Genomic DNA, 26,294 nt, shown 5'->3' with positions numbered 1-26,294 from the left:
CAGCTCAGCTATATAATTGGAGGCATGGCCTCTCTGGTTCCTGATGGAACTGCTTGACGGCCATGATCCCAGAGACTCAGAAATGAATCTCGGAACCCAAAGGCTTTTGGCAGAAATGCATTCTGTTCCTGCAGTAAGTTACTGGTGCTGGGCCATTCCAGGTGGGAATGGGTTTTGTGCCTTGGCCTATTCCCCTTGGCGGCCCGGTGACCACCATCCTCCAGAGGACACTGGACAGTCAGGTTTGGGCCTGCAGTGACGAGACACATGGGGCCTCACCAGATTGGGGTGGAACCGGCCCTTTCCTCCCCATCCCAGCAAGACCTCAAGTCCCTGCTCACAAACGGTCGCTCTGGCTCCTAATCAAGCTGATTAATGGCCATGATCCCAGAGACTCAGAAACAAATCTCGAAACCCAGCGGCTTTTGGCAGAAATGCATCTGGACCGCAAACACGGCCATGGCTTCAGAGGCAAAAGGACTTAATCCAGAGCCTGGCAGCTTACAGCAGAAGAGTGAATGGACCATGCATTAAACTAGGGTGCTATGCCTCCCTAGGAGGGAAAGGGTGTTGCTTCCTTCCGTCTCCCCCCTCATAACCAGCTATAGAAAACGAAGTATTTCACAATGCCTTTTCAGCAATTCTGATTGTTGGGGGAGGGGGGATTCTAAACAAAAATGGTGCATCTTTTGTTGAAATAATGAATGTAATCAATGTAAAGAAGAGTTAAGTAGAAATCATCTGCCTCACAGGCATTGGGATGGGTGAGAGGGAAGTATATTGGGGTTCTTGGTGGTGAAAAATGAGTACTGGTGAAGGGAGAGGTGTTTGATCATTGTATGACTGAGACTTAAACCTGAAAGCTTAGTAACTTTTCCTACAGTGATTCAATAAATAAATATAAGACAATAAATAAATAAATAAATAAATAAGTAAATAAAACTATGAAAAAAAAGTAAGATGGAGTTCATGCCCAATTCAATCAGCTAATCAGTGGCTGAATAAATAGCAGTACTCCTACATAAAAAAAAAAGAATAAATAGCAGTACTCCTACATTAAAAAAAGAAGAAGAAAAAAAAGAAAATTCCAATGCAGGTTGAGATTAAGAATTGAGATCTGGGATATAAGGGTTCTAGATGTCTTTTGTTTTCTTCATAAATTATATAAACCCTATGGGTTTAATAGAACCTTCTATTAAAACGATAAAATCAGTCTTGATTAAATAACAGTAGCTGATTACTAGTATAGAGCAACTGCTAGTCCCTGCATGATCCTTGGCTTTAACACTTTAGAACGGACTGGCCCAATTGCAGTTACCAATCTCTGCAACTTTCTGCCAGTTTTCAAAGAAGACTCAGAAACTTATTCTACCTTTAAGCCTGACACATGACAAGTGCTAAAATTAACACCCACCCTTCCTGCAATCCCATTCTCCTGACCCTACTGTGAGTTGGTGGAATTGATACAGATACTCTAGCTCCCTCCGAGAGGATAACTCTTAACCATATGCTCTATTCCATTTTCTAGAGTTTATCCCTTGAGTTTAAGCACTAAATAGTGACATAACTGTCTTGATAAGAAAATCCTTAGTAACACGTTTTTTCACTGGCACTTAAATACAATTTTTTTTAACATCTGTTGCGGGAAAATTCAAAGTAAGGAAGTGGGTATAATCTAATTAATTTTTTCAAGTTTGTCTAATAAGCATTTTCCACTCAACTAATTCATAGAACGGCATGTACAAGGTAGGATTAACAACCAATAAATCAAAATACAATCATCAAAATATCAAGAGCATTAAAGACAAGAGCAAACCTAATAGATATGGAGGAAGTCCAGACTTTAACTTTAGTCTTTAGCAGGGATATTAACTTTAGGTCAAATTCGCTTCAAATTCGCTGCAGTTACAAGAAGAGTTTTGGTTCATGGTGACTTATCAAGAAATGAATTAATTTCCTTTTATGTGTGTCCAGCAATCTCTAGGTCCTTATAACAGCTGCTAAATGTGCTACAAATATTTATCCACACCACACATCACTGGGCACTGCAGTCACAATGTGCTCTTACTTAAGCAGCTCAGCAGACATGGGCCCAGAGGACAAGGGAGTCCTCAGAAGTGTAAGGATTCTACTGCTCCTGTGATTATGCGGCATTTACAGCCGGTATCCTTAACTGAGTCTAAACACGCACTAAATACAAACCAAAACCTTGGGTCATGCCTAAGGAGAAAAGCAATAGGAACACAAATCACAAGGCAGTGGGTACCAAAGGTATCAATTAGGGTCCTAGCAAAAAAAAAAAAAGGATTTTCTTAATTAAAAGCAATTTTAACTAAAAGACTTTAGAGAGGTATAAATAACTTAAAAGAACAAAGCTATGCAGGGCAATCATACAGCAGATAAGGCACTTGCCTTACACACAGACAACCTAGCTTCCATTCCCGGCATCCCATATAGTCCCCCAAGTACCACTAGGAATAATTCCTGTACAGAGCCAGGAGTAACCCCTGAGCAGCACTGGATGTGGCCCAAAAGCAAACCAAACTACAAACAAGAACAAGTAGGGATACTGGTGCACTCAGGGACTTGTACTGGTTAGGTGTTACCCCAAGGCAAAAAGTACAAATGGAGAAAACAGCTGGGTTCAGTGAAAGTATGAAGAATTAGGAGATTTGGCTTTTGGGCTATTCAGAGCAGGGAGGAGACAGGGAACTGTGAAATGATCTCTACCATTCCTCTCCTCCCACCTATACCTTTCTTTCCCCACCTCTCTTGCCTCTCCCTTTCTCTCCTCTTCTCCAGTCCCCTTCTTCCGATGCCTCCCATTGACTGAGCCCAAAGGAAGTCAAGGGACCAAACAGGCTGTGATGCTATCCAGCTAGCCCCGTGGGTCAAGGGACAGGGGAAGGTGAGCTGAGAGCAAATCAGAATGAAGAACAGGGTAGGAGTTGGGAAGCCATCAGGGGGGCAGTATAGGCAGCACAAAGGTCTTAGCTCACTTACTTCAGTATGAAAATATTCAAACAGAAAAAAGGTGCATGTAGACTCACCATACACCACCACCGATATTTCATTACATGTACTTTATCTTATATGTTTCCAACAGTTTTTCCTTCCATCATCGGAGAACACTGTTGATGAACTTCAAGTAAATTTAAGACACAAACAATTTTCCTCCTATTGGTAGAGGAAAATACCATCATATCATATTTGGTATCATATTAATTTACTTGGTTCAGGTTCGGGAGAAGGAATCACACCTGGTAGTGCTGGGGTACTCATGGAGTAGCTTCTAGTTGATGCTTGGGGGTTCAAGAGGTGTCAGGGATTGACACTGGGGCTTCCATATACAAAGCTTGCACCCCAGCTCTTTGAGTCATCTCTCTAATCCTAGGGGGTCCATTTTTAATTGCCATAAGTGGAAACCTATGTTCAGCATTCCAGAAAGATCAATAGTAGAGATGTAGCTTCAGTTATACACAAATAGACCTACAGAACAAGATGTTAACAGTTCATAGTTCAATCAACTGGGCGCTTTTAGTCAGTTGATTAAAAGATGAATTGGGAACATTCATCTAATTAGGCATGTTTTCCCTTACAAAACAGAGACAGAAAAAACCTTTGCAAACACGATAGCTTTGGACTTTTTTACTTTTCAGGGATTACAGCATTGATCTTCATAAGCAAGCCAGGATAAGCACAATAAAACTGAAGAAAGATGTTGGAGAACTTGAGTACTATTTTCCTCCCAAGCCCACTGTCAGTTCTCATTACCAGAGATGGCCCGGCTTTCTCCCTTCTCCTGCACCTCGAGCTTTTCAATCACACTGCCAACGCGCCTCGTTTGCCTCTGGTTTTAAATACAGATGGGGAAGGAGGGAAACTGAACATCCAACTGTTTTCACTCCTCCTCCCCCACCGGCTTTTGATGCATGAGTAGATAGTACTGTTGCCTTTGCTCCTTAACCTCCCAAACATGACAAAAAGCAGGTCTGAAGCAGTCCCATATGTTACATCGAACTCTGCCTGATCTCCTAGTATCGAAAATGGCATATTTCACAGTATGAACTCAATCAGACACTCTTTAAAACCCCACAATTCCAATAGCCTTTGGCAGTACTGAGGTAGGATTTAAATTACATACTGCTGCAAAAAGACTCCCCAGGCTATTTCCTACTCTGAATCATACAGCACTGTGGGTTTTCAAATGTCTGCTCAGGTTGAGCAAAACTTTCAGCACAGAGAAGTGACACCTTTTCGTATTGTACTGGAGGAAAGAAATAAATTGGGGAGCTTGAAGCAGGATCAAAGTAATCATGCAATGTTCAAATATATTAGCTCAGAACGAGGCCATCGTTTTCCATTCCTGAGCTGTCTTGGGAAGATAGAATGCATGGAAGAGATTCCACCAAGCAAAGGAGGGGACCAGAGGTGAAGAAGTCACAGTAGTTTTCTTGACAGAACAATAAATCTAACAGAAGACATGAGTCAGGGCCACTGATGGCACAGGAGAAGGCAGAACGGGAGAGGAAAGAGATGACTTTCAACTGTGAGGATGTATGCAGTCTCCGCAGAGTAGGGGCAGCTGAGTTATTGCATTCTCTGAACAGAAAGGAGGAAAGGCTATTCCACTGGGTGGGTGGCAGGTCGGATCAACATGTAACAGGATCATCAGTGGGCAGGCAAAGGCAAGTTCTATGGAAGAGCCAGCAACTTAACTTTACTAGGATGTATATTCAATGGAAGGCAGTAAAGGGATGTTGAGGCTATATTATGGTGGACCTTATTCTTGAGCTTTAGAGTTTAAAAGGCAGTCAAGAACAGTCAGAAAGGAAATGGGTAGCCAGAGTGATAGTACAGCTGTCAGGGTGCTAGCCTTGCACAGGCGTGACCCGGGTTCAATCTTTGGCACCTATATGGTTGCTAAAGCCCTACCAGAAGTGATCCTTGAGCACAGAGCCAGGAGTAAGCCCTAAGCACCCCTGGGTGTAGTTCAAAAATTAAAACTTAAATTGGAAAAAAAGAAAGGAATTGGTATAACTATATCTGCATTTTGGAAAGGTTATTCTTGCAGAGAGAATAGTTGAATTCAAGGAGAGAAAGAGAGAGAGATAGAGAGAGAGAGGCTTTGACATAACAGAAACAGCATCTTTTACTTTTATTCTCTTAATACCTTAGGAAAGAAGATAGATTAAAACATTGATAATCTTATTACAAATAAGTTATTTTCTTTTTGGGTAAGTAGCCAGCTGCTATTAAAAAAATCACTAACACTAAAGTGGCTATCTGACATCATATGATCTTCATTCCTTATTTTTGAGCAAGACTTAAAACAAACATTGACAACCATTATTCAACTATAAGTTGGCTCCAACTCTTTCATCAATGTCTTAACTTTATGACTGACCTGGAAACCAATAGTCAACACTTAAGAATATACATTCTAAGAATCTACAACAGAAAATTTAAGAAATAAAATTTTTTCCAATTCCATTTTTATGGGAGCCTAAGCTCAGGGTACATTCATACCAGTGTTTATATTCATTTATAATATGGGAAAAATACCATTGCTACTATGCTATATACTCCATAAACTATAATAAATCTGTTGGTATGGACTAACCTTAGAATGCACATTTTGCATCAAACTTTCAAGTGCTTTCCTAGGTACATGTCTAGTCATCATTTATTTATTTACCACAAAAAATTCTTTGTGGTAGAAATTATGAGTCTTACAGATTAGGTTAAAACTCTAAGGCATAAAGAGATTGTTTTCTCTCTACGGAATTCAACAGCTATAAATTTTAAAGCTAGAAATCAAATCTGGGTCTGTTTGATTGGATTCTTGTTACAATTCCTTCAAGCTAAAGGGACGTGTGTTTTATGTGCAAAGTCCATCAATTACTTTAAAACAGCTATCAAAGGCATGCTTCTCTTTTCAACCTAATGGATTTATTTGTTTAATTACACCAATTAGAAAATCCTTAGAACATCAAAGAAATGTTTAGGAAACTAAGAAAAGCCTTCATTTTCTGATAGCCTTGAGACATGAATGATGGACCCTGAGGTAGGCCACTTTGAATATCTAGAAAATACCATTTGCCACGAAAGAAGGTGACTAAACAGTGGAGGAATGGAAACCTTCGAAGTCAGATTAAATCATCTGCAAACAGCCAGAGGTTGTGGTATTTTGCAGAACATACGGCAACTGGCTAGGGGTGTCCAATTGCACATATCATCATCCAACTCACAGTGTTCCATAACATGCAGTCTTTAACATGTAGCAAGTCGTATTGGTAAAGTTCTTTCTTACTGCAGGGTTAAGCTTAGGGAATGTTATGGTGATCACACTCATCCATGAGCTGAAAAAAAAAATACGCCTCAGGATGGATGGATGGGAAGCAACTGAACTTTGGGTCATACTATCTGGTTTCATGTCCTGGCTCTGCTTGTTCTCACTCTGCTAAGTCACCTGCTCTTGACCTCCCAGTAGGGCAAGAGTTGCAAGATCAAATGAGAATCTTCCTGTGAAAAGTATTTCTGAAATGCACAATGGTTCAACCAAATATATCAATTTATTTTTGTTGGGATCAGTCCACACCATCTTCATCCCCATCAAAGCTGGCTGTGATGTCTAAAAAAATGTTTTTTATATTTTAAGATGCATCTCTCACTGAATAAATTATTCTACCATGAATAGTCCTTTTTTGTTATGGGACACAAATAGAAGAAGCATCTAGAAAACTGGGAAGTGGAAAGGACTGTAGCTTACTAAAGGATGTGGATGTGCTTAGAAATTCATTCCATTTGCTACTGGATAGTCATTTTGCTTTTTAAAAGTTTTTGCCTTTTGTTAAGTGTAGGAAGTAGGTAGCAACAAATGTAGCATACTAACATTATGCTATACATATTTTCGGACCCCACTGCAAACTGATCAAAAGCAATCGGATTCCCTGATTCATAGAAATTCCTGTTAAATCATGGTAGCCTCCCACCAGCAGAGATAGAAGGGAATAACCTGCTTTTTAATCAACTTTTATACTATTATAAAAACAAATGCCGGGCCAAATTCCTCCATATGTTCAAATATTCTGGAGGAAAAAGTCACATAAATTCTCAAACAGCTATGTTAATATTCATTTGCTCATCCTTTGAAAAATAATGAAACACTGCATTAGAGACCACCCATACCTTCTGGTCATGATCTGCTGGTGAACACAGCTTTTTGTTGACTTCCTTGCAATTAGGTTGAGAACACTTGACCATGCTTTGACAGGGCACATAAAAATCACAAGTCTTTAACCCTTTACCTTCCCTGACTCTTAGCGGGTCCATTTTAAGGATAGTGGCATTACAAATTGGAGATGTTAAAGTCAAAATGCCTCTGATCCTCTACTCAAAGAGGTATCTGTTTGAAAGAGAGCAGCCAAAAAAGGAATACTTAACATTGGACTGAAAGTAAAATAAAATGAATTTTGAGTGAAGCTACTGAGATTTGAAGTTGTACACGATAGCAACAAATATTAGTTATTGCAATTACTGCAAGCATCTTGTTCCAAAGTACACATCAGCATTCTAATGGCAACATCATATCTTACTACAGTTAGCTCAGGTAGATGAGTCTCAGAAGTGAGTGAAATAGAAATCTCAATCTCTCTGGCCCAACTACATAGCAGCCTGCTGGACTTACTGAATTCTTGTTCTTTGTGCAAAACTAAAGAGAAATGCATTATCTTTCTAGCTAATCAACCTATAGCATGAATGAAAACTCAAATTCTGACAAAATTTATGCCAATTAAAGAATGCTCCAGTTAACTTTTATCGAGTAGTACCTGAATGTTTTTCCAGTTATCTTTGAGAATGGGCTTCAACGACAAGTTCTTCCAATGGAACTAAACTGTTCTGGAGTGGTTTCCTGGCACGCACAGAGGGAAAGTTCAAATATTTGATTGCCAGTATGGCACAGTCTCTCAGAGATTAATATAGATGCAAACTCTCACGCCAGATTCCTGGGTTGCTTAAAGTGTTAATTAAGCACCCTTAGGATAAAGACCAAAGTCACTCACACAATGACTATTTATTTTGAAGCAATTGAAAATAAATTACAAACAATATAAGAAACTTCAAATTCATAGCTATCATCCATTTTATTTATTTCTCTGCTCACTCTAAGCAAAGGATCATGGGGCCTATTCCTAAATGTAAGATTAGATCAATAAAATTAGCCATCTGTCCAAGGAAGGCTTTAAACTCAGGTTGTATTTAAGTATTATGTTTCCAATTGCCCAGATGTTACTGAAAAGTGCCTGCTGATACAACTCCTTTTGTTCAATGTAAACCATTAAGTGGCTAATATAAATTTATTGCACCAAGAAAAATAAATAGCATTAACATTGCATTAAATCTGATTCGGGATTTTGGGTGCCCTGTCAGCAAATACAAGTGTTAGATTTAAATTGCTAAGGATTTGCAGAGTCAGACCAAGACAGAATCTTCAAGAGCTTTTAGGGAAGAGGGAAGGAAAAGACTGGAAATAAGATGAAAGCTTCAGAAATTGTATCCTGGGTCAGTCTTATTAGTTAAGGTAATAATAATAATTGCTATGATTATTAGTAGATAATAATCATGTCTTTATATGATCACTTTAACTCTTTCAAAACACAGTCAAAATTCCTTTGATTCTGAAAATAAGCTTCTGGGGTTATCTGGGGTAAGTGGGGGCAGTTATGCAGCTGAGTAATTGGAAGAATCATTCATAGAAAAGAAAGAATCTACAGACCTTAGTGTCTATCTTTCTATGTCACTGGTAGTGGCTCATGAATTACAACCATGGTCTGATTAATGAACAAATCCAAACCATTTCTTAGCTCCCTCTCTCTCTTCACAGAGATTTACACCAGTCACACATCAATCTAGATAGTTTTTTTTCCAGAACAATTGTTCCCCTTTCCTTCCCCTGCAAAACTTCCCCAAAGACAATTACCAAGAAAAATCATCTATTGCCCATCCATTTGAGTTACTGTTTCTCAAAAAAGACTGCAGCCTGGCAGCCAAATTTTCCAAATGCCCAATCAAAGAATGTTGTTGACCAAATATTCTTTCTGACTTGTCTATTAATCTGTCGGGAAAAAAATACAACTTAATTCAAATAAAGTTATGTATTCAGCACATACACTAATGTGCTTTAAATAGGGTGAAAGGTACAAGAAATCATAGTTACTGTGTTTAAGATTGAAGCCTAGAAAATACTCTTTCCTGCCATCCAGATGAAGCAACCCCAGTTTCATAAATATTATAATTTAACAATATATTATTATCAGATCTATAATTCTCTTTAGTGATGTGCTCACATTCAGGCCTTCCTGCTCAGTGAGGGGAAACCAACCTCGAGAGAGATGTAGCTACCTAACTAGTGAGGCCTGGAGGGAATGGGGGTGCAGGGATTGGCCATAAACAGTTTGGCTTGGCTCTTGGTTCATGCTGCTGTAGAGTTTGCCTCTGTGCGCTGGTGTCTCTCTATGAACAGTGTGGGGAAATGAAAGTGGATAGAAGAACCTATTCAGATGCTTTTAGGAGAAGAATCCCAAATCCAGCCTTCAAAAAACCTGCTGAAAGTCTGAGCACAGAATGGATTTGGCTAAACTACAGATGTCCAGAGAAACCTTTGTTGATGCCCATCCTGTATAGTGTGGTGGAAGTGGAAACTAAAGGGAAACTAAAGCAATGGGAGGAGGCCAAACTCTCCTTGAACAGCTCTCAAAAGGTGAATTGTGAACCACCAGTGCCTAATGTTTTGACTCAGAAGGAGGATGTCTGGGTTGCCCCCCAAGAATTCTCATTTAAGCAGAAGTTCAGAATTTGCCAAAAAGTACACATGCTTTTCAGCTAGGCCTGGAAAGTGTGCCCCCTGCTGACATCAGTTTGATATGATGGTTACTTCATTCTGGTTGTCCTCAGTAGTAAGTCTCCTCCACCCACACTGCCCTGGCAAAAGGGGTTCTTTAAAGAGGCAAATATCTCCCAATTCCCTTCAGGAGGCTGAAGGCACTTGCAGAATGTTGGCCTCCTTCAAAATGGCAGCCCATAATCAATGGACTCAAAGATTAGGTTTTCAGGGTAAAGGGGTTTCCCTTCAAAGTACCAATAAGACTCTGTAGAATCCCTTCAACTCTTGGATCCCTGAAATAATTTTTTCCCATGTCAAAATAGAAGGTGCACTGTTAATATCGACATTTTAGCATGCAGTGATTAAAACAAGTACTAAAGTCTCAAGCAGCTCAAAAGTTTTTGTTTGTTTGTTTTATTTTTTTATTTTTTCCTTTTTGGGTCACACCCAGCGTTGCACAGGGATTACTCCTGGCTCATGCACTCAGGAATTACTCCTGGCGTTGCTTGGGGGACCATGTGAGATGGGGGATGCTGAGAACCCAACCCAGGTCGGCCACGTGCAAGGCAAATGCCTTACCCGCTGTGCTATTGCTCCAGTCTCCTCAAAAGCCTTTATGTTGCAATCAAGACACCATCATTTATTTAGTCCTCTGAGAGAAATCAATGTCATTCCACTAGGTGAGGCCTACAAATACAGGAGAGCCACAGGACAACCTCACTTCAGCCTCAGATACGTGTGTCCCTCTCTGACAGAAATCTACTTATGCACCTCTGAGCTAAAGTAACCCATGAACAGATGGACAACTGCTCCCCAAGGAATTTAAAGGTTATTAATCTCTGGGCTCAGGGACTAGAACAACCGGGGAAAAAAAAACACCACTCATTTCCTTTCCAGCCAAGTTATTCTTCCATGAGAAAGAATTCTGAGAAACATGTACTGTCTCATGTTACACTACATTTACCCCTGACCTTGAACTCTCTTTCTTTTTTCCTTCTTCTTCTTTTTTTTTTTGTGTGTGTGTGTGTGTTTGGTTGGTTTTTGGGCCACACCCAGCAGTGCTTAGGGGTTACTACTGGCTCTACACACAGGGATGACTCCTGGAGGAGCTTAAGGGAACATATGAGGTTCTGGGGATTGAACTCAGGCTGACTGCATGCCAGGCAGTACAGCCTTGACTGCTTCGCAAACCTCTGGATCCTGAATCCCTTTATCTCATGAAGAATCAAAGGTGGGATAGAGAGAAAGACAGAAGAGAGAGAAGAGAAAGAGAAAGAGAGAGAGAAAGAAGAGAGAGAAGAGAGAGATGGGGGACACTTTTTAGGGATTATATATGAATATATATATGAATATATGAATATATATATAAAACAAAGGTAGGAAGGCTGGTGGGATGAAAGATCAGAGGAAAGGACTCCTGTCAAAGTGCCTAACTGCATATGACATTGGTAGCCAAAAGCTCAGAAGATATATTCATCTATGTCTACATCACCTATCACCTATATCTATATAGATTCCTGGTGTTCCCAAGAAGCAAGTTCCCAAGGAGATGAGCATTGTGATGGACAGTTGAAAAGGGAGAGGGAGGGCTGGAGAGACAGTACAGTGGTAAGATGCTTATCTCGCAAGAGGCCAACCAAAGTACAAGTCCTGGCATTCCATATGGTCTCCTGAACCTTGCCAGGAGTGATTCTTGACTACAGAGTCAGGAGTAAGCCCTGAGCACAGAAGTATGTGGGCCCCCCAAAAAAGGTGGGGATGAACCCTCTAAATTACACGGTTAGGGAAGGGCCCTCACACGAGAACTCTAAGTAAGTAGTGAGAGTATAAGCAGTCCCTGTGAGTTTGTATGGGTTATTCGGGGTGGTGGAGGGGAACAGAACAAGATGACCCTTAGCCAGTCACATTCACAGCTGCAGCAGATACCACCTAAGACACAGGCAGCCTCCACCACCAACCATCAACTTGTGTGACCCATGAGCTAACTCTGCTCTCCCAGGCTTTTGTTTTTCTCTCTGAATTTGCCTGCATCTTCATTTCAGTCCAATTTAGCTGTGGCAGAAATGCTAAAGTGATGGAAAGGAAAAGATTAGAGATCCAGATCTCCCTTAGGATAACTATGGAGTCCTTGGTCCTTGATAAACCTCGACCTCTGAACTCTAACCTGATCTTTTCTCAGTCACCCTGGAACCTCAGACCAATTGAAAAAGACAGACAGGAAGATAGGTTCCTCCTGTGGTGCTATTCTATGCCAGAGAGAATTAATGCTAAGCATCACCAGTCTGTCCAGAGCAACATGTGTACAGATATCTCTGTATTTCCCTTTCTCCTCTTTCCGACCCACACCTGCATCACAACTATTCCTTCTGTCCTTTCTGGAGTGAGGGGCAGTGCTCTGAGTACTAGTATCTCAGGTGGAGCTTTGTATTTAAATTGGACAAGTCACTTAGTCCCACTGAGCACAATTGTAATCTAAGGGTTTTCCCCTTCCTTCTGGGTTTATAATTCAAATTTGCAACTTAAAAAGACTACATAAAACAAATTAATGTCTGGGGGGTATGGTGCCACCAGCAGGTCAATCTGTACCTGTGAGGCAAGTGCATCAGCAGCCTGATGGCACCTTCAGACTTCCAGATACCCCAAAATTGCTGCTGTGCCTTTGGGCAGATCCCAAAAACTTGGGGCAAAGTTTACCAAGAAAGTAAAAGGCCGAAAGTTAGGTATGTGGGAGACACACCCACAAACCACCTCCGGCTCAGCTTTATAATTGGAGGCATGGTCTCTCTGGTTCCTGATGGAACTGTTTAACGGCCATGATCCCAGAGATTCAGAAACAAATCTCGAAACCCAGTGGTTTTTGGCAGAAATGCATCCTGTTCCTGCAGTAGGTTACCAGCGCTGGGCCAACCCAGATGAGAATAGGTTTCATGCCTTGGCCTGTTCCCCCTGGTGGCCCAGTGGCCACCATCCTCCAGAGGCCACTGGACAATCAGGTTTGGGCCTGTAGTGACGAGACACGTGGGGCCTCACAGGATGGGGGTGGAGCTGTCCCTTTCCTCCCCATCCCAATGAGACCCCAAGTCCCCACCCACAAACGGTATCTCTGACTCCTGATCAAGCTGATTAATTTTGGCCATGATCCCAGAGACTCAGAAACAAATCTCAGAACCTAGTGGTTTTTGGCAGAAATGTGTCCGGACCCCTCAGTAGGTTACTGTCACTGGGCCACCCCAGGGGGGAAAGGGTGTTGTCCTTCCACCTGCTCCCCCTAGGTGGCTCCATGGCTGCCATCCTCCAGAGGCCACTGGACAGTCAGGTTTGGGCTCTCAGTGATGAGACACATGGGGCCTCCCTCCTACATGTACAGGATGGGGGTGGAGCCAGCTCTTTCCTCCCAGTCCCAACGAGACCCCAAGTCACGGCCCATGAACAGCCTTTCTGGCTCCTGATCAAGCTGCTTAACGGTCATGATCCCAGAGACTCAGGAACAAAACCAGCAGGTTTTGGCAGAAATCCCTCCAGATTTGTGTTAAAATTTTGGATTTTCAGTAGTGTTGCAGCCACTACTGCAGCCATGCAACATCATATGTTATTCTTAACAATAGAAAACAAATTGTCTACTGTTGCCTTTTCAGCAGATCTGAGTGTTGGGATAAAATCTCAAATAATAATGGTGGGTCTGGTGTCAAAATATTGAATGTGATCAAAGTAGAGAGAGAGTAATGTGGAAATCATCTGCCCCACAGGTAGGGGAAGGTTTTGGGATGGGGTATACTGGGGTTTTTGGTGATGGGGAATGCGCACTGGTGAAGGTACAGGTGTTTCATCGTATGACCGAGACTTAAACCCGAAAACTTTGTAACTGCCCTCACGGTGATTCAATAAATACAATTATAAAAAATGAAAAAAAATTAAGGTGGAGTTCATGCCCAATTCAATCAGCTAACCAGTGGCAAAATAAATAGCAGTACTCGTACATAAAAAAAATTGTATGTCAATCCTAGAAAGACTTGGGAAAATGACAGGGTTCTTTTCTCCACCAATCTTCAGATACCCCCTTTTCTTCCTTCAATAGGAATTTCTCTGACCCTCACAAGTCTTTTTTCCTCTTTTATTTTTTAAATTTTTTAATTTATTTCTTTTTTACAAAGCTGTTCATGATTGGATTTCAGTCATACAGAATTCCGACATCCATCCCTCCACTAGTATACATTTCCCAGTACCAGTGTCACCAGGTTCCCTCCCATCATCCCTTATCCCCTGCCTGCCTTTGTGGCAGGCATTTCTTCTCTCTCTCTCTCTCTCTCTCTCTCTCTCTCTCTCTCTCTCTCTCTCTCTCCTTTTTGGCACTGGACTCTCAAGTCTTAGATCTCAAGCACCCTAGGAGAGGGAGCAAAGGTATTTACCCTGGAAGGTTAAACCCACTGATTCTTGTGAATGCATAGACAGTAGCTAGCATCCAGAACTCCATCTTGGTATTATTCACACTCCATTATATTTGGAGGCCTGGACATAATCCCCTGTGCAAATATTTGTTTAGCTCCTGTTAACCTGGCTCTATCACCCAGAAAGTTCCTGTTCAGCCAGGAATTTGTTTCTGGTTCTGACTCTCAGATCCTGGATTTGAGCTCCACCATTCCAAATTGTGTGAGTTGAGGAAGACTTCCTTTTGCCAAGATACCATATTCACTTCAGTTAAGCACTGTAGCACTGTAGCACTGTCCTCCCGTTGTCCATCGATTTTCTCGAGTGGGCACCAGTAACATCTCTATTGTGAGACTTGTTGTTACTGTTTTTGGCATATAGAATCCACCATGGGGAGCTTGCCAGGCTCTGCTGTGCGGGCGGGATACTCTCAGTAGTTTGCCAGGCTCTTCGAGAGGAACAGAGAAATTGAACCAGGGTTGGCTGCATGCAAGGCAAATGCCCCCAACTGCTGTGCCACTGCTCCAGGCCAGTTCTCATGGATGCAAGGTTGACTGAATTAGACAGAACGTTTCTGGTTCTTTGGACAGTGCAGTAAGAACTTAATTGACGCTAGTGATTATTTAATTTGTCTTAACTTGAAACTGGTTTTTTTTTGGGGGGGGACATCTTGGCAAGCAAAGAGGTTTCTTTATTAATTATCATTAATACTCACTGGCAGGAAATGAGCATTTAAGCACTGCTTACAATAGCTAGAATCTGGAAAAACCTGAGTGCCCGAGAACAGATGACTGGTTAAAGAAACTTTGGTACATCTACACAATGGAGTACTTTGAAGCTATTAGAAAAGATGAAATCATGAAATTTACATACAAGTCGTACTACATGGAAAGTATCATGCTAAGCAAAATGAGTCAGAAAGAGAGGGACAGACATAGAAAGATTGCATTTATCTGGGAAACATAAAATAACAAAATAGGAGACTAACGCCCAAGAATAGCTGAGATAAGTACCAGGAGGTTTAGTCCATGGCTTAGAGCCAGCCACACATGCTGGGGGAAAAGGGAGCTCAGATAAAGAAGGGAGCACTAAATAAAGGGTGTTGGGAAGATCTGCCCAGGATGGGAGATGCATGCTGAAAGTAGACTATAGACCAAACATGATTGCCACTCAATGCCTCTTTTGCAAACCACAACACCCAAAAGGAGAGAGAGAACAAAAGGGAATGCCCTGCCAAAGAGGCAGGGTAGGATGGGGGTGGATGGAAGGTGGGAGAGATACTGGGATCAGTGGTGGTGGAGAATGGCACTGGTGGAGGGATGGGTACTTGATCATTGTATAACTGAAATCCAAGCACAAAAATTTGTAATTCTACAACTGTACCTCATGGTTTTTCACTAATAAAAATGTTTTTAAAATTAAAAAAAATAATAAACTAAAAAAAAGGAAACGAGCATTTCAGGAGAAAGGAATGATTGCCTCTGTTGAGCCCAATTTAGATACGTAATTGAAGGTGCTATTTGGTAGTTGTTTTTTCACCTGGGATAAGCAGAGAAGGGAATTTTTAGGATGATTTTGAATCTAAGACTCCTCCATTCAAGCTGTACATTTCAAAAGTAGTTTTAGGGGTGTGGGAAGATCTACTGAGTTGTTCAAATAAAATAGGACTACTCTAACTCTCCTGTGTACTACCTTCAAAGTTTGCTATGCACAAACCAATTTCCACTGGAAAAAAAAAACAGGTACAAAGAAATCTCCATATGGCTACTAGCAGGATTTGCTGGTGTCTGGGGAAGATTATAAATTAGCTGGTTGCTGTTCACATAAGAGCCAAGCAGGGCACATTCAGTTTTTAATCTAGAACAATTTTCCGGATCAAATACTCGTCTTTCCAAGGGATGTAAATGAGCCCAGGAGGAAATTTTACCCTTAAGTTTATGAAGTAGCTGTCATTTTAATCTGAGCAGTTTCCCAACCTGAACACCAATGTCTGGTTAAAATTATAAAATAATGAACAACTCTTCTTGGTTGAACTTAGTCCAAACAGTACTTTGACTGTTTCAAATTGAATATGTTTAATATGCCAAGATATTGAAATGGTAGAATATCCACTATCAAAACCCTATCTTTGCTTCAAGAGAAATGAGAGGCAAAGTTTGTGTTCAAGCCCGTGTTTTCCCTTGGCCATGTATGTCTCTCTCTCTCCCCTTATGTCTTTCTAAGTAAATTTCATTCAATAAAAACTATCTCGCAGGGATAGAGCAATAGCACCGCAGGTAGGGCATTTGCCTTGCACACGGTTGACCCAGGTTCAATTCCCAGCATCCCATATGATCCCCTGAGCACCGTCAGGAGTAATTCCTGAGTGTATGAGCCAGGAGTAACCCCTGTGAATCACCAGGTGTGATACAAAAAGAAAAAAAAAACTATCTCGCTTTCCTCCTGAAATTTTTTTCTGCAAGGGAAGTCAAAGGATCCCAAACACCCATGCTGAGGTTAGGACTGATTTTCCTTCCCTGAGAAGAGCCAATTCCTTGCTGAGTCAACTACTCCCCAAGAACTCAGGTGGCAGGGAGCACTTCCCTACTGTGTAGAACAAGTGAGCTTTAGGCATAGCTTGATGGTGACACTGTGGGGCTAGGAGAACATTAGCATTTGTGCTGTGCCATGTAGGTGCTCAGAGCAGATTTATCAGTCCAGACCCAAGCTGGGCATTTCTCTGGGTGGCCTAAGTGGATGAAGCAGAGGCGAGAGGTAGAAGCACTCTTCTTGAGTCTACCTCTCTTGTTCCCCTCTCTACTGAGCCACTGGCAACATAAGGAATCTGATCTTGGCAGGCCACATGCAAGACAAGAGTCTTACTGTCTGCACTATTGCTTTAGCCCAGAAAACAAAATGTTATTAAGAAAATCCTAGTTAGAGACTAGAGTACTAGTATAGCAAGTGGCATGTGGGGCACTTGTCTTGCACATGCCTGACCTGAGTTCAATCGTAGGAACTGCATATGATTTCCTGAGCACTTCCAGTAGTGATCTCTGAGCACAGAGCTAAGAATAAGCCCTGAGCACCACCAAGGCTGTCCCTCCCTGCCCAAAAGATGAAGAAAATACTAAGTAAATCATCATAAAGGAACACTGAATACTCTGAGGCCAAGGAGGTGCTGGTAAAAAGAAGAGGGTGTGAGTTGAGCTCTAATCAGTACTACACAAAGGTCAAATCCAGTTCCTTATTACCCCAAATTCAAAGATCTTCATGTCTTCTAAATAGAGGGAATGTCCTCTTAGTGCAGAAAAATGGTGATAGGAGGAGCGAGGCCTGCAGCTCAACACCAAAAGAGAAAACCAGCTTCAGGATGGGATTCTGCAGGGGCACAAGGACACTGCCTGCAGGAGCTCCAGGCTATGTGCTGGGAAAAGTTTCCTTCCTGAAGGAAATATCAGCCCGAGGCCTCCAGAAATACCATCATCAGTTCTCCAGGGACCGTGTAAAGGGCCTATGCATTACAAGCAAATTACCAAGAAAAGCAAAGGAAAGAAAAGAGAAGCCTGAAGGAATAGTACATGGGCTTATGAACCCACCTTGCAAGTATAGGGAGCTGAGTTCAATCCCTGATGTCCTACATGCACCTGGCATGATCCAGGTGGCTCTGCTGTCTGCCAGCCCTGGCTCTGCAAGGGATGTCCATCTGAACCTCAGCAGGCGTGTGTCAGCATTGTAAAAGAAGACATGGCTCAGATAAGCACAGCAACTAAAGAACAATAAATATCACTCAAGGAAGTGTGAACCCCCAGCAATAAGCACAGCTGTGACCCCCGCCCCGGGAATACTACAACCACAATGTATGCCTCAGTGACGAGTGCAAACCTGTGTGCAGGCACCACAAATGCAGCAAGTGCAGTGCTGAGTGTGCAAGCACCGAAGTGCTGTTCCCAGGAAGCACCATGGCCAGGCGGGATACAGTCCCTGCCACAGCAACAACATTGACAATGATGGGGAGGGGAGAGAATAAAGTAGTAAATAAAGAAAAAAATTAAAACCCAAGAAGACCAACAGGCACAATCATGGCCTGAATATCAGAACAGAATTCTAGAGAAAGTAACTAGAATATACTTATAGGAGGCTCATGATGACAGGAAACATAGTGGGGACTATATAAATATGGTTCTGAAAAATGAATTTTTAAAACATTCACTTAAAGGAATTTAATCAGTACTTAATCTGTTCATCAGAGAGAGAGAGAGAGAGAGAGAGAGAGAGAGAATTACAGGCTGATATCCTTGATGAAAGCCGATGCAGATCCTCAACAAAATACTAGCAAATAGTATCCAACAATTCATCCAAAATCCATATACCATGACCAAGTAGTATTCATCCCAGGGATGTGAGGATGGTTTAACATAAGCAAGTTAATACACAATATCAATAAAAGAAAAAATAAAATCATATGATCATGTCAATAGATTCAGAGAAAGTATTTGGGAAGATACAGCACCCATTCATGATAAAATTTTTAAACAAAATGGGAATTGAATTCCTCAATATAGTCAAAGCCATTTACCACAAGCCCACAGAAAACATTATACTCAATGGGAAAAACTAAAAGCCCCTTCCTCTAAGATCAGACAAGCCTTTCATGTCTCACCACTTTTATTCAATATAGAACTGGAAGTACTTGCCACAGCAACTAGGCAAGAAAAAGATATCAAAGGCATCCAGATAGGAAAGGAAGAAGTCAAGTTCTCACTGTTTTTGGATGACATGATACTATATTTAGAAAATCCTAAAGACTATACAAAAAAACCCCTAGAAACAATAGATTTATATAGTAAAGTGATACGAAATGAAATTAATATTGTGCCTTAGAAAACAAATAACTTGGAATCAGTTTAACTCAAAAAGGTAAAAGACCTATACAAAGAAAACTATAAAAAAGAACTATTTCAGAAATAAAAGAGGACATGATGAAATGGAAACACATCTCCTGCTCAATGATGTTTAAGAATTAATATCATTAAAATGGCAATACTTCCCAAAGCATTGTACAGATTCAATGCAGTCTCTATATAAGGAAACCCATGACATTTTCCAAAGAAATAAATCAAATACTCCTGAAATTCATATAGAACAATAACATTGCCCTCCCTCCCCACCCTACCCCCAATAGCTAATGCAATTCTTAGGAAAAAGAAGATGATGTGAAGTATCACTTTCCCTAACTTCAACTGGACTAAAAAGTGGTAGTAATTAAAACAACCTGGTATTGGAATAAAGACAAACCCTCAGATCAATGGAATAGAGTTTTATACCTTGAGACAGGCTTTCAGGTATATGATCAGTTAACCTTTGACAAAGGACTAAAAAATAAGAAGTGGAACAAGGAAAGTTTCTTCAATAAGTGGTGCTTGGAAAACTGGCAAGTCACATGTGAAAAAAAAAAAAACTCAGACCTCTTTCTAATGCCATGCATAAAAGTCAAAGCAAAATAGATTAAAGGCCTTGATCTCAGAGGTACATAGAGGAAAACGTAAGCAGAACTCTCCATGATATTGAAGCAAAAGGCATCTTCAAGGATAAAACAACACTGGCCAAATAAGTTGAAGCAAAGATAAACAAATGGGACTACATTAAACTAAGAAGCTTCTGCACTTCAAAGGAAATGATAACCAGGATTAAAGGACAGCCTACAGAATGGAAGAAATTATTTACCTAACACCCATCTGATAAGGGGTTAATATCCAAGATATATAAAGCACTGGAAGAACTTTACAGGAAAAGAAAAAAAATCAACCCCAGCAAAAATGTGAGAAGAGACAAACAGAAATTTCTTTGAAGAAGAAATACAAATTGTCAAAATGCACATAAAAAATCCTCCACACCATTAATCATTAGGGAGATGCAAATAAAAATAACAATGAGATATTATCTCACACCACAGAGACTGGCATACATTCAAAAGAACAACCAGTGCTGGTGCAGGTGCAGGAAGATAGGACTCTCATTCACTGCTGGTGGGAGCGTTGACTGGCCAAACCTTTTTGGAAAACATATGAACATTCTTTTAAAAATTGAATATTGAACTTTCACACTACCCAGCAATACTCTCCTGGGTATATGCCCTGGGGGACAACAAAACACAATGCAGAAAAGTCATCTGCATTTCTCCTATGTTCATTGCAGCACTATTCACAATGGCCAGAATCTGGAAACAACTCAAGTGCCTGAGAAAAGATGAGTGGATAAAGAAACTATGGTACATCTACACAATGGAATACTATACAGTCATTAGGGGAAAATGCTTTGTTTACACATGTATGGGCATGGGAATATCATGATGAGGGAAATGAGTCAGAGGAGAGACACAGACATAGAAATCTTGCATTCGTTTGTGGGATTAAAAAATAAAGATAGTATGAGAGTCATACCCCAAGACAATAGAAACAAGGACCAGGAGAGGAGAGGAAAGAGAAATAGAGAGAGGAGGAGAGAGAGAGAAGAGAGAGAGAGAATCTCAGTATCTCCCAAAGAGGCAGGGTGGGTGGGAAGAGTGGGGAACTAGGGACACTGGTGGTAGGAAATACAGCGAAGCATGGATGTTGGAATACCGTATGGCTGAAACTCAGTCATGAACAACTTTGTAACTGTGTATCTGATGGTGATTCAATTAAAATATATTTTAAAGATTAGTGACAACTGCACTGTAAAGGTGATTTGATGTGAATAAACCTGCAGAATGTCACTGGTCTGATGTTAGATTAAGTGGAGAAGTTAGAATGAAGTCCTTCATTGAAATCTTTGAGCATGTGTGGATGTGAGTGTGTAAGAAAAGAAACAATTTAAAATACTATTAGACTGGACAACCGCTGTTATCTCCAAACTGAATTGAACTGAAGAAATAGGATGCCTCATAATTTAAGTGTGCAAAAGAGTATGATAATGACGCTAAATTTCAAGGCAGGTAGCAAGGCTCAGATGCACTGAGACAGAGTCCAGAGAGAGAGAGAGAGAGAGAGAGAGAGAGAGAGAGAGAGAGAGAGGAAGTGCACAGAACTGAAAGGCAACAAGGTCTACTTCCAAATGAAGAAAGTTAATGAGTCACACATACACATACAGAGAGAGCCTCCAGGAACCAAATATGTTAGCAGCCACATGGGAACCTGCAAGATTATTTTCTCTGCCCCTGATACATTTCCCCTGATTTGTCTCTTCCTTATAGAAACATTATTTATGAAGACAAAACTGCGCTTTCTGCAGACTTTTGCAGATTGCATTCAAATAAAATTATATTGTTTTCCATTGTTCATAAGATATAATTAATCCCATAAGTCAACTTTGCTTACAAAGTAAACTAAGAAAAAACAGATTCCACCCCCCTACCCCCACCCCACCACAGTTCTAAATATAGTGGGAGCAAAGAAGAAAAACTGTTGTTTGGGAAACAATGTTTAGAACTTCATTATTCAGAATGTGCTCCTTTGAGTCACAGCACGTGCTCAGGCCAAATCAAAGTACACAAAAAAGACACCAAGTCATTCTACCTGCATAACTAGAAGAAATGCAAGTTGTCGCCTTCAAGCTCTCTCCCATTCCCTTTAAAAGCCTAGGACCCCAACACACCTTAGTTTTAAATCTGAGCCAAGACAGGAGTTCAACACAGGAAGAAAGGGGGGGAAATTAACCCGTTGGGCGCTCCTTTCCGAGAACACGGCCCCTGCGTGGAAGGGGATGGAAACAGCGGCGGCTGTACAGCCTCCCAGGGCGCGTGGGCTGGAGCGCGCGTGGGCAAAGGGGCGCGCCCAGGCCGTTCTTCAGACTGCACAGAAAAGGGCTCGGCTCCGGACAACTCTCAGCAAGACGCCACCGACCCGGACTTCTCTGCACAGTTGCAGTTCTCAGGAATCCAGACAGCGCGATCGCACCCCAACTCCCAGTTCTCTGAGCTCCAAGACAAAAGCCCTCCACCTCCACTGGGTCTGGAACAGAGATCCTTTGGGGGAACAGGCAAATACCCCCGGGACCTTCCGGGCTGCAGAAACCGGGAAGCTGTCTTCCCTTCTCAGCCTGGGGCAGCGAGGAACCCAGTTAAGCCCTCGCCAGCCGGGGGTGGTGGAAGAGAGAGAGAGGGAGAGAGGCGAGACAGAGGGAGGGAGCGACCGCTAGGCGAGAGGGCGCCGGCTCGGCGCTCTCGCAGGCCACCCGGACCCGGGCGCTCGGGACCGGCACCCCTTGGCCCGCCGAGCGCTTTACCTGATCTTCCGAGCGCTTCTCCGAGCCACACGGCGCCGGGGCTGCCGGCCAGGAGGGGCAAGAGCCGGAGCCAGACGCGTCGGATTAATTCCATCTCACCACGGGCGCCCGCAAAGTTTCTGCAAGTCCCGGGTGCGCGGGCAAAGGGCGTCTCCCGGGGGGGACGTGGGGTAGGGTGGAGACACCCGGGGGGACCCCTGCCCGGGATGGAGGGCGGGATGCGGAGGGCCCCGGAGCTCGCGCGGTGCAGGAGTCCGAGGAGGTGGAACAGCTGCGGGGAGTGGAGCCCGCCGCTAGCAGCAGGGTTTTTTTCCTTTTGCTGGGGGGCGGGCCGACGGGGAGGGACCCGAGGAGGGAGGGAGGCTCAACCGGACCGGGGATGGAATTACAATCGGGTGCAAGTGAGAGGGGGCAGACCCGGAGACAATTTACTCTTCGCCTTTTTCCGGGCACACAGCCCGCCCCTCACTCCTGCTAACGACCCCCGGCTGCGTCCTTCTCTTGAGGACGACCTAGTTGGGCGGGGGTGAGGACAGGGACGAGGGAGGAAGAGATATGCTGGGGAGGAGGGGGGCGGGTGGCTTCAATCCCCAGGAGTTAGGTGATGGCAAGTCCCGAACCTTGGATAGTGGGACCCTGAAATCTTGCAGCGCCCCTGTATATACCCTCCTACAGCCGTCCGAACCCCCTCTAGATGGCTGCCACCTAGCTGAGAGATGGAGGCATCTCCCCCAGCACCCCCAAAGCTTGCAACACCAAAGGTTAGTCTAGCACACTTGAGGGAAATCGTGACCAGAGGGGTGGGAGGGCCGGATTTGCAAGTGGGGGAGGGCGAGAAGAGTCAGCCGGTCGGCCGAAGCTGGGGTGCTAAGAGGATCATTGGGATTTAAGGTGCGCAGATGGGGAGCTGAGAGGTGGCCACTCAGGTGCTCCTGCCCAGGGGAGATTAGGGCTGGGCGCGAAGGAGGCCCCCAGCCCAATCCCAGGCAACTCGAGACCCTTGAGGGGTCGAGAGGAAACTCTAGGTTGATCCGGCAGGCATATGTGACCTCAAACTTTACCCGGACCCCCAGCCTGGAGGCGCAGAGGACCCCACTGGCTGGGGGAGTGAGGGAGGGTCCTAAACACAGATACTGGTTCCCAGAAAACGGTCCCCCAGCCCAGGAAAGGACCGTCTCGGCCTCGGGAATTTGCTGCTGGAGAGAACTTGGTTAAAAGGTTCCTTTCCGCCCGGTTTCCCGCTGGCCCTGGCCTTTAGTCTCCTTGCGTACATATTATCGTGCTGATCTTAAAGCTGGCGGGGAGAGCAGATAGAATAAATAAACCTGGGGAGAAACAGCCCTCCAATGACTGGGGAAAGATCAAAGGCACTAGGAAGTGCCCAGCAGATAGAGGCGGCGGGGTGCAAGATTTGAGAGGTCCCCACCTCTCATAACTGGGGCTCAGTGAAAGTCTTAGCGTTTCTCTTTAAGTTTGGAAAGAGACTTGCATGGGAGGAGTGATAATACCCCTCCCCACCCCCACCCCCAAAGATTCCTACTCCTCTTTTAGGATTTAATTACCCCCCTGCTGGAGCCCAATCTAGTTAGTAAAGCTTAGAAGGAGCAAGCCCACTACCTGTGGAGGAGCTGTATGACCAAAGCTTGTCCTTGCACATGAAATTTGGGCAGAAAAGTCTGGACAAAAGGCCCTGTTCTTGCCAAGATCCTGGAAACCAGGTAAGAAACCTGCCCAGGGTTGTTTGCTGGTCTCCAAGTGCCAGAATGTGAGCCCTGAGGATGATCAGTGTTCCTGGAGTCTACCTCCACCGCAAGGAGCCATCTGCTTGTTCTGTCCCTGCCTCTCTTGCTTCTGGCCTTCTCCTGTGACAGAACCCCGACTTCCCCACCTTCCCAGGCAGCAATCTGTGTGGGACAGATTTTCCTTCTATCAGACCTAAGCAAAGGCATGAGGACCGAGCTAGGGTTGCCATGGAGATACATCCCCAGTGGGTCCCACCTAAAAATGGCTCCCCAGAACTTGGGAGGAATACTATTACTATTATTCACTGGTGTGTGCATAACACCTTTGACCTACCTACCCTTCTTGGAAGTGCTTTGTAATCTCAGGAATGACCACACCACAGAAGTCTTGGTATATGGTATTGGTATCCTCCCTTCCTCCACAGATGAAGAAATCAACACACAGAAATGTGAAGTCTTGCTCAAAGTTTTTTTTATTTTTATTTATTTACTTTTGTTTTGGGGGGTCACATCTGGCGATGCACAGGAGTTACTCCTGGCTCAGCACTCAGGAATTAACCCTGGCTGTGCTCAGGGGACCTAATGGATGCTGGGAATCGAACCTAGGTCGGCCGCATGCAAGGCAAAAGCCCTACCCACTGTGATATTGCTCCATCCCCAATTGCTCAAAGTTTTAAAAGGTCCCAAGAAGCAAAGCCTTGCTGAAACTCAAGGTGCCAGTGGGAGAAGAGTGCAGCCTTTGAAGGCGCAAAGCAGAGCAAGCAAGGGACAGGAATCCTAAGGTCTGGGTGTTGCAGCTTTGGATGTCTTGGTAAAATGAAGGAGCTGGATGAAATCATCATTGAATTTCAGGTTTTGTTTCCCCTAAGTATCTAATAAAATGAAACCAGCTAATCCAAATAAACCATAGCTGCTCTGATGGTGATTTTAAAAATATGGTGCAAATTGTTGCAAATTTTGCAATCCTCCATTTTCTATGTGACCACACCACATAAGTCTTGGTATTGGTATCCTCCCTTCTTCCACGTGCCTACTCATCCCGGACCCTCACTCTCTCCTCCTTTGCCGATGACAATTGGTGATTTGGGTCTTCAGAGACTTCTCTTGCTTCTCCCTTATTGGGATCACCTCTGAATATGTTGTTCTGATTTACCTCAGAGGGTATCCAAATGCCCTCTGAATCCTCCCTTGGGGCCCTTGAGATAAGTCCTAGCTTCTTTATTTGAGGTGGAGGTGGGGAGGGACCACATCCTGTGATGCTCTGGAGTTACTTCTGGCTCTGTACTTAGGAATCACTCCTGGCAGTGCTAGGGACCTTACGGGATGCTGGGGATCGAACCGAGAGAACCAAGCAAGGCAAGTGCTCTCCGGGCTGAGCTATCCTCCCTTTCAGTCATTGCTTTTTGAAATTTACTTATTAAAAATCTAGGATGGGAGTTGAACTGAGCTCATTCTCTCCCTTTGCTAGTCAAGTCACATCCCCAAGTTTCCCTCTCTCTCCAGTTTGACAACCAGTTTATGAAACTTGTAAATCTGACTAAAGAAAAATGGAACACTTGCCTTTCACGCTCTTCCTGCCTTTGGGGAGGAGGAGAACTGAAGAGGGCAAAGAGGCATTGAATGTTTCATTTAAAGAAATCTGTTCAAAATCACTTGAGGTCTAAACTCAATTAATAAGGTCAGTAGCCATACAATGACCCGCCTGCTTTGCCAATATCATGGAAGAAGAGTCTGACCTCTGCCCCAGGAAATGGATTTGGAGTGGTTAGAAGTAAAGACAAATTTACCTATTATAAGGTGTATAGAAAGTCCCTACAAGAGAGGAAGAAAAAGACAGCAACAAAGAATCAGCTATAGATGTATTTTTGGAATAGGTGACACGTACATACAAAATTGGAAATGCACACTAGAACGTCCAGAGAAAAATGTTTCTTTTTCACCTTTCTTCTCTCAGAAGCAATCATTATTATACATTTCTTATGCATTCTTTTTAAGTA

At 43.0% G+C, this 26,294-nt stretch overlaps 1 protein-coding gene across 1 annotated transcript in view; it reads right to left on the bottom strand.

Moving 5' to 3' along the window:
• The window catches only part of EGFLAM (EGF like, fibronectin type III and laminin G domains), a 189,438-nt gene extending 166,636 nt beyond the window's left edge, over positions 1-22,802 (bottom strand). The window contains exon 1 of the mRNA XM_056112223.1: positions 22,556-22,802. Within this exon, the coding sequence (XP_055968198.1) occupies positions 22,556-22,649 (94 nt within the window). The 5' untranslated portion in view covers positions 22,650-22,802. The remainder of the gene's footprint in view (positions 1-22,555) is intronic.
• Positions 22,803-26,294: the final 3,492 nt, after the last annotated feature.

This window comes from Sorex fumeus, unplaced genomic scaffold (assembly GCF_029834395.1).
Source record: "Sorex fumeus unplaced genomic scaffold, SorFum_2.1 ptg000015l, whole genome shotgun sequence".
In the NCBI taxonomy this organism is placed as follows: Eukaryota; Metazoa; Chordata; class Mammalia; order Eulipotyphla; family Soricidae; genus Sorex; species Sorex fumeus.
Note: the sequence above shows the minus strand (reverse complement) of the source record. Positions and strands in the feature narration are given on the sequence as shown.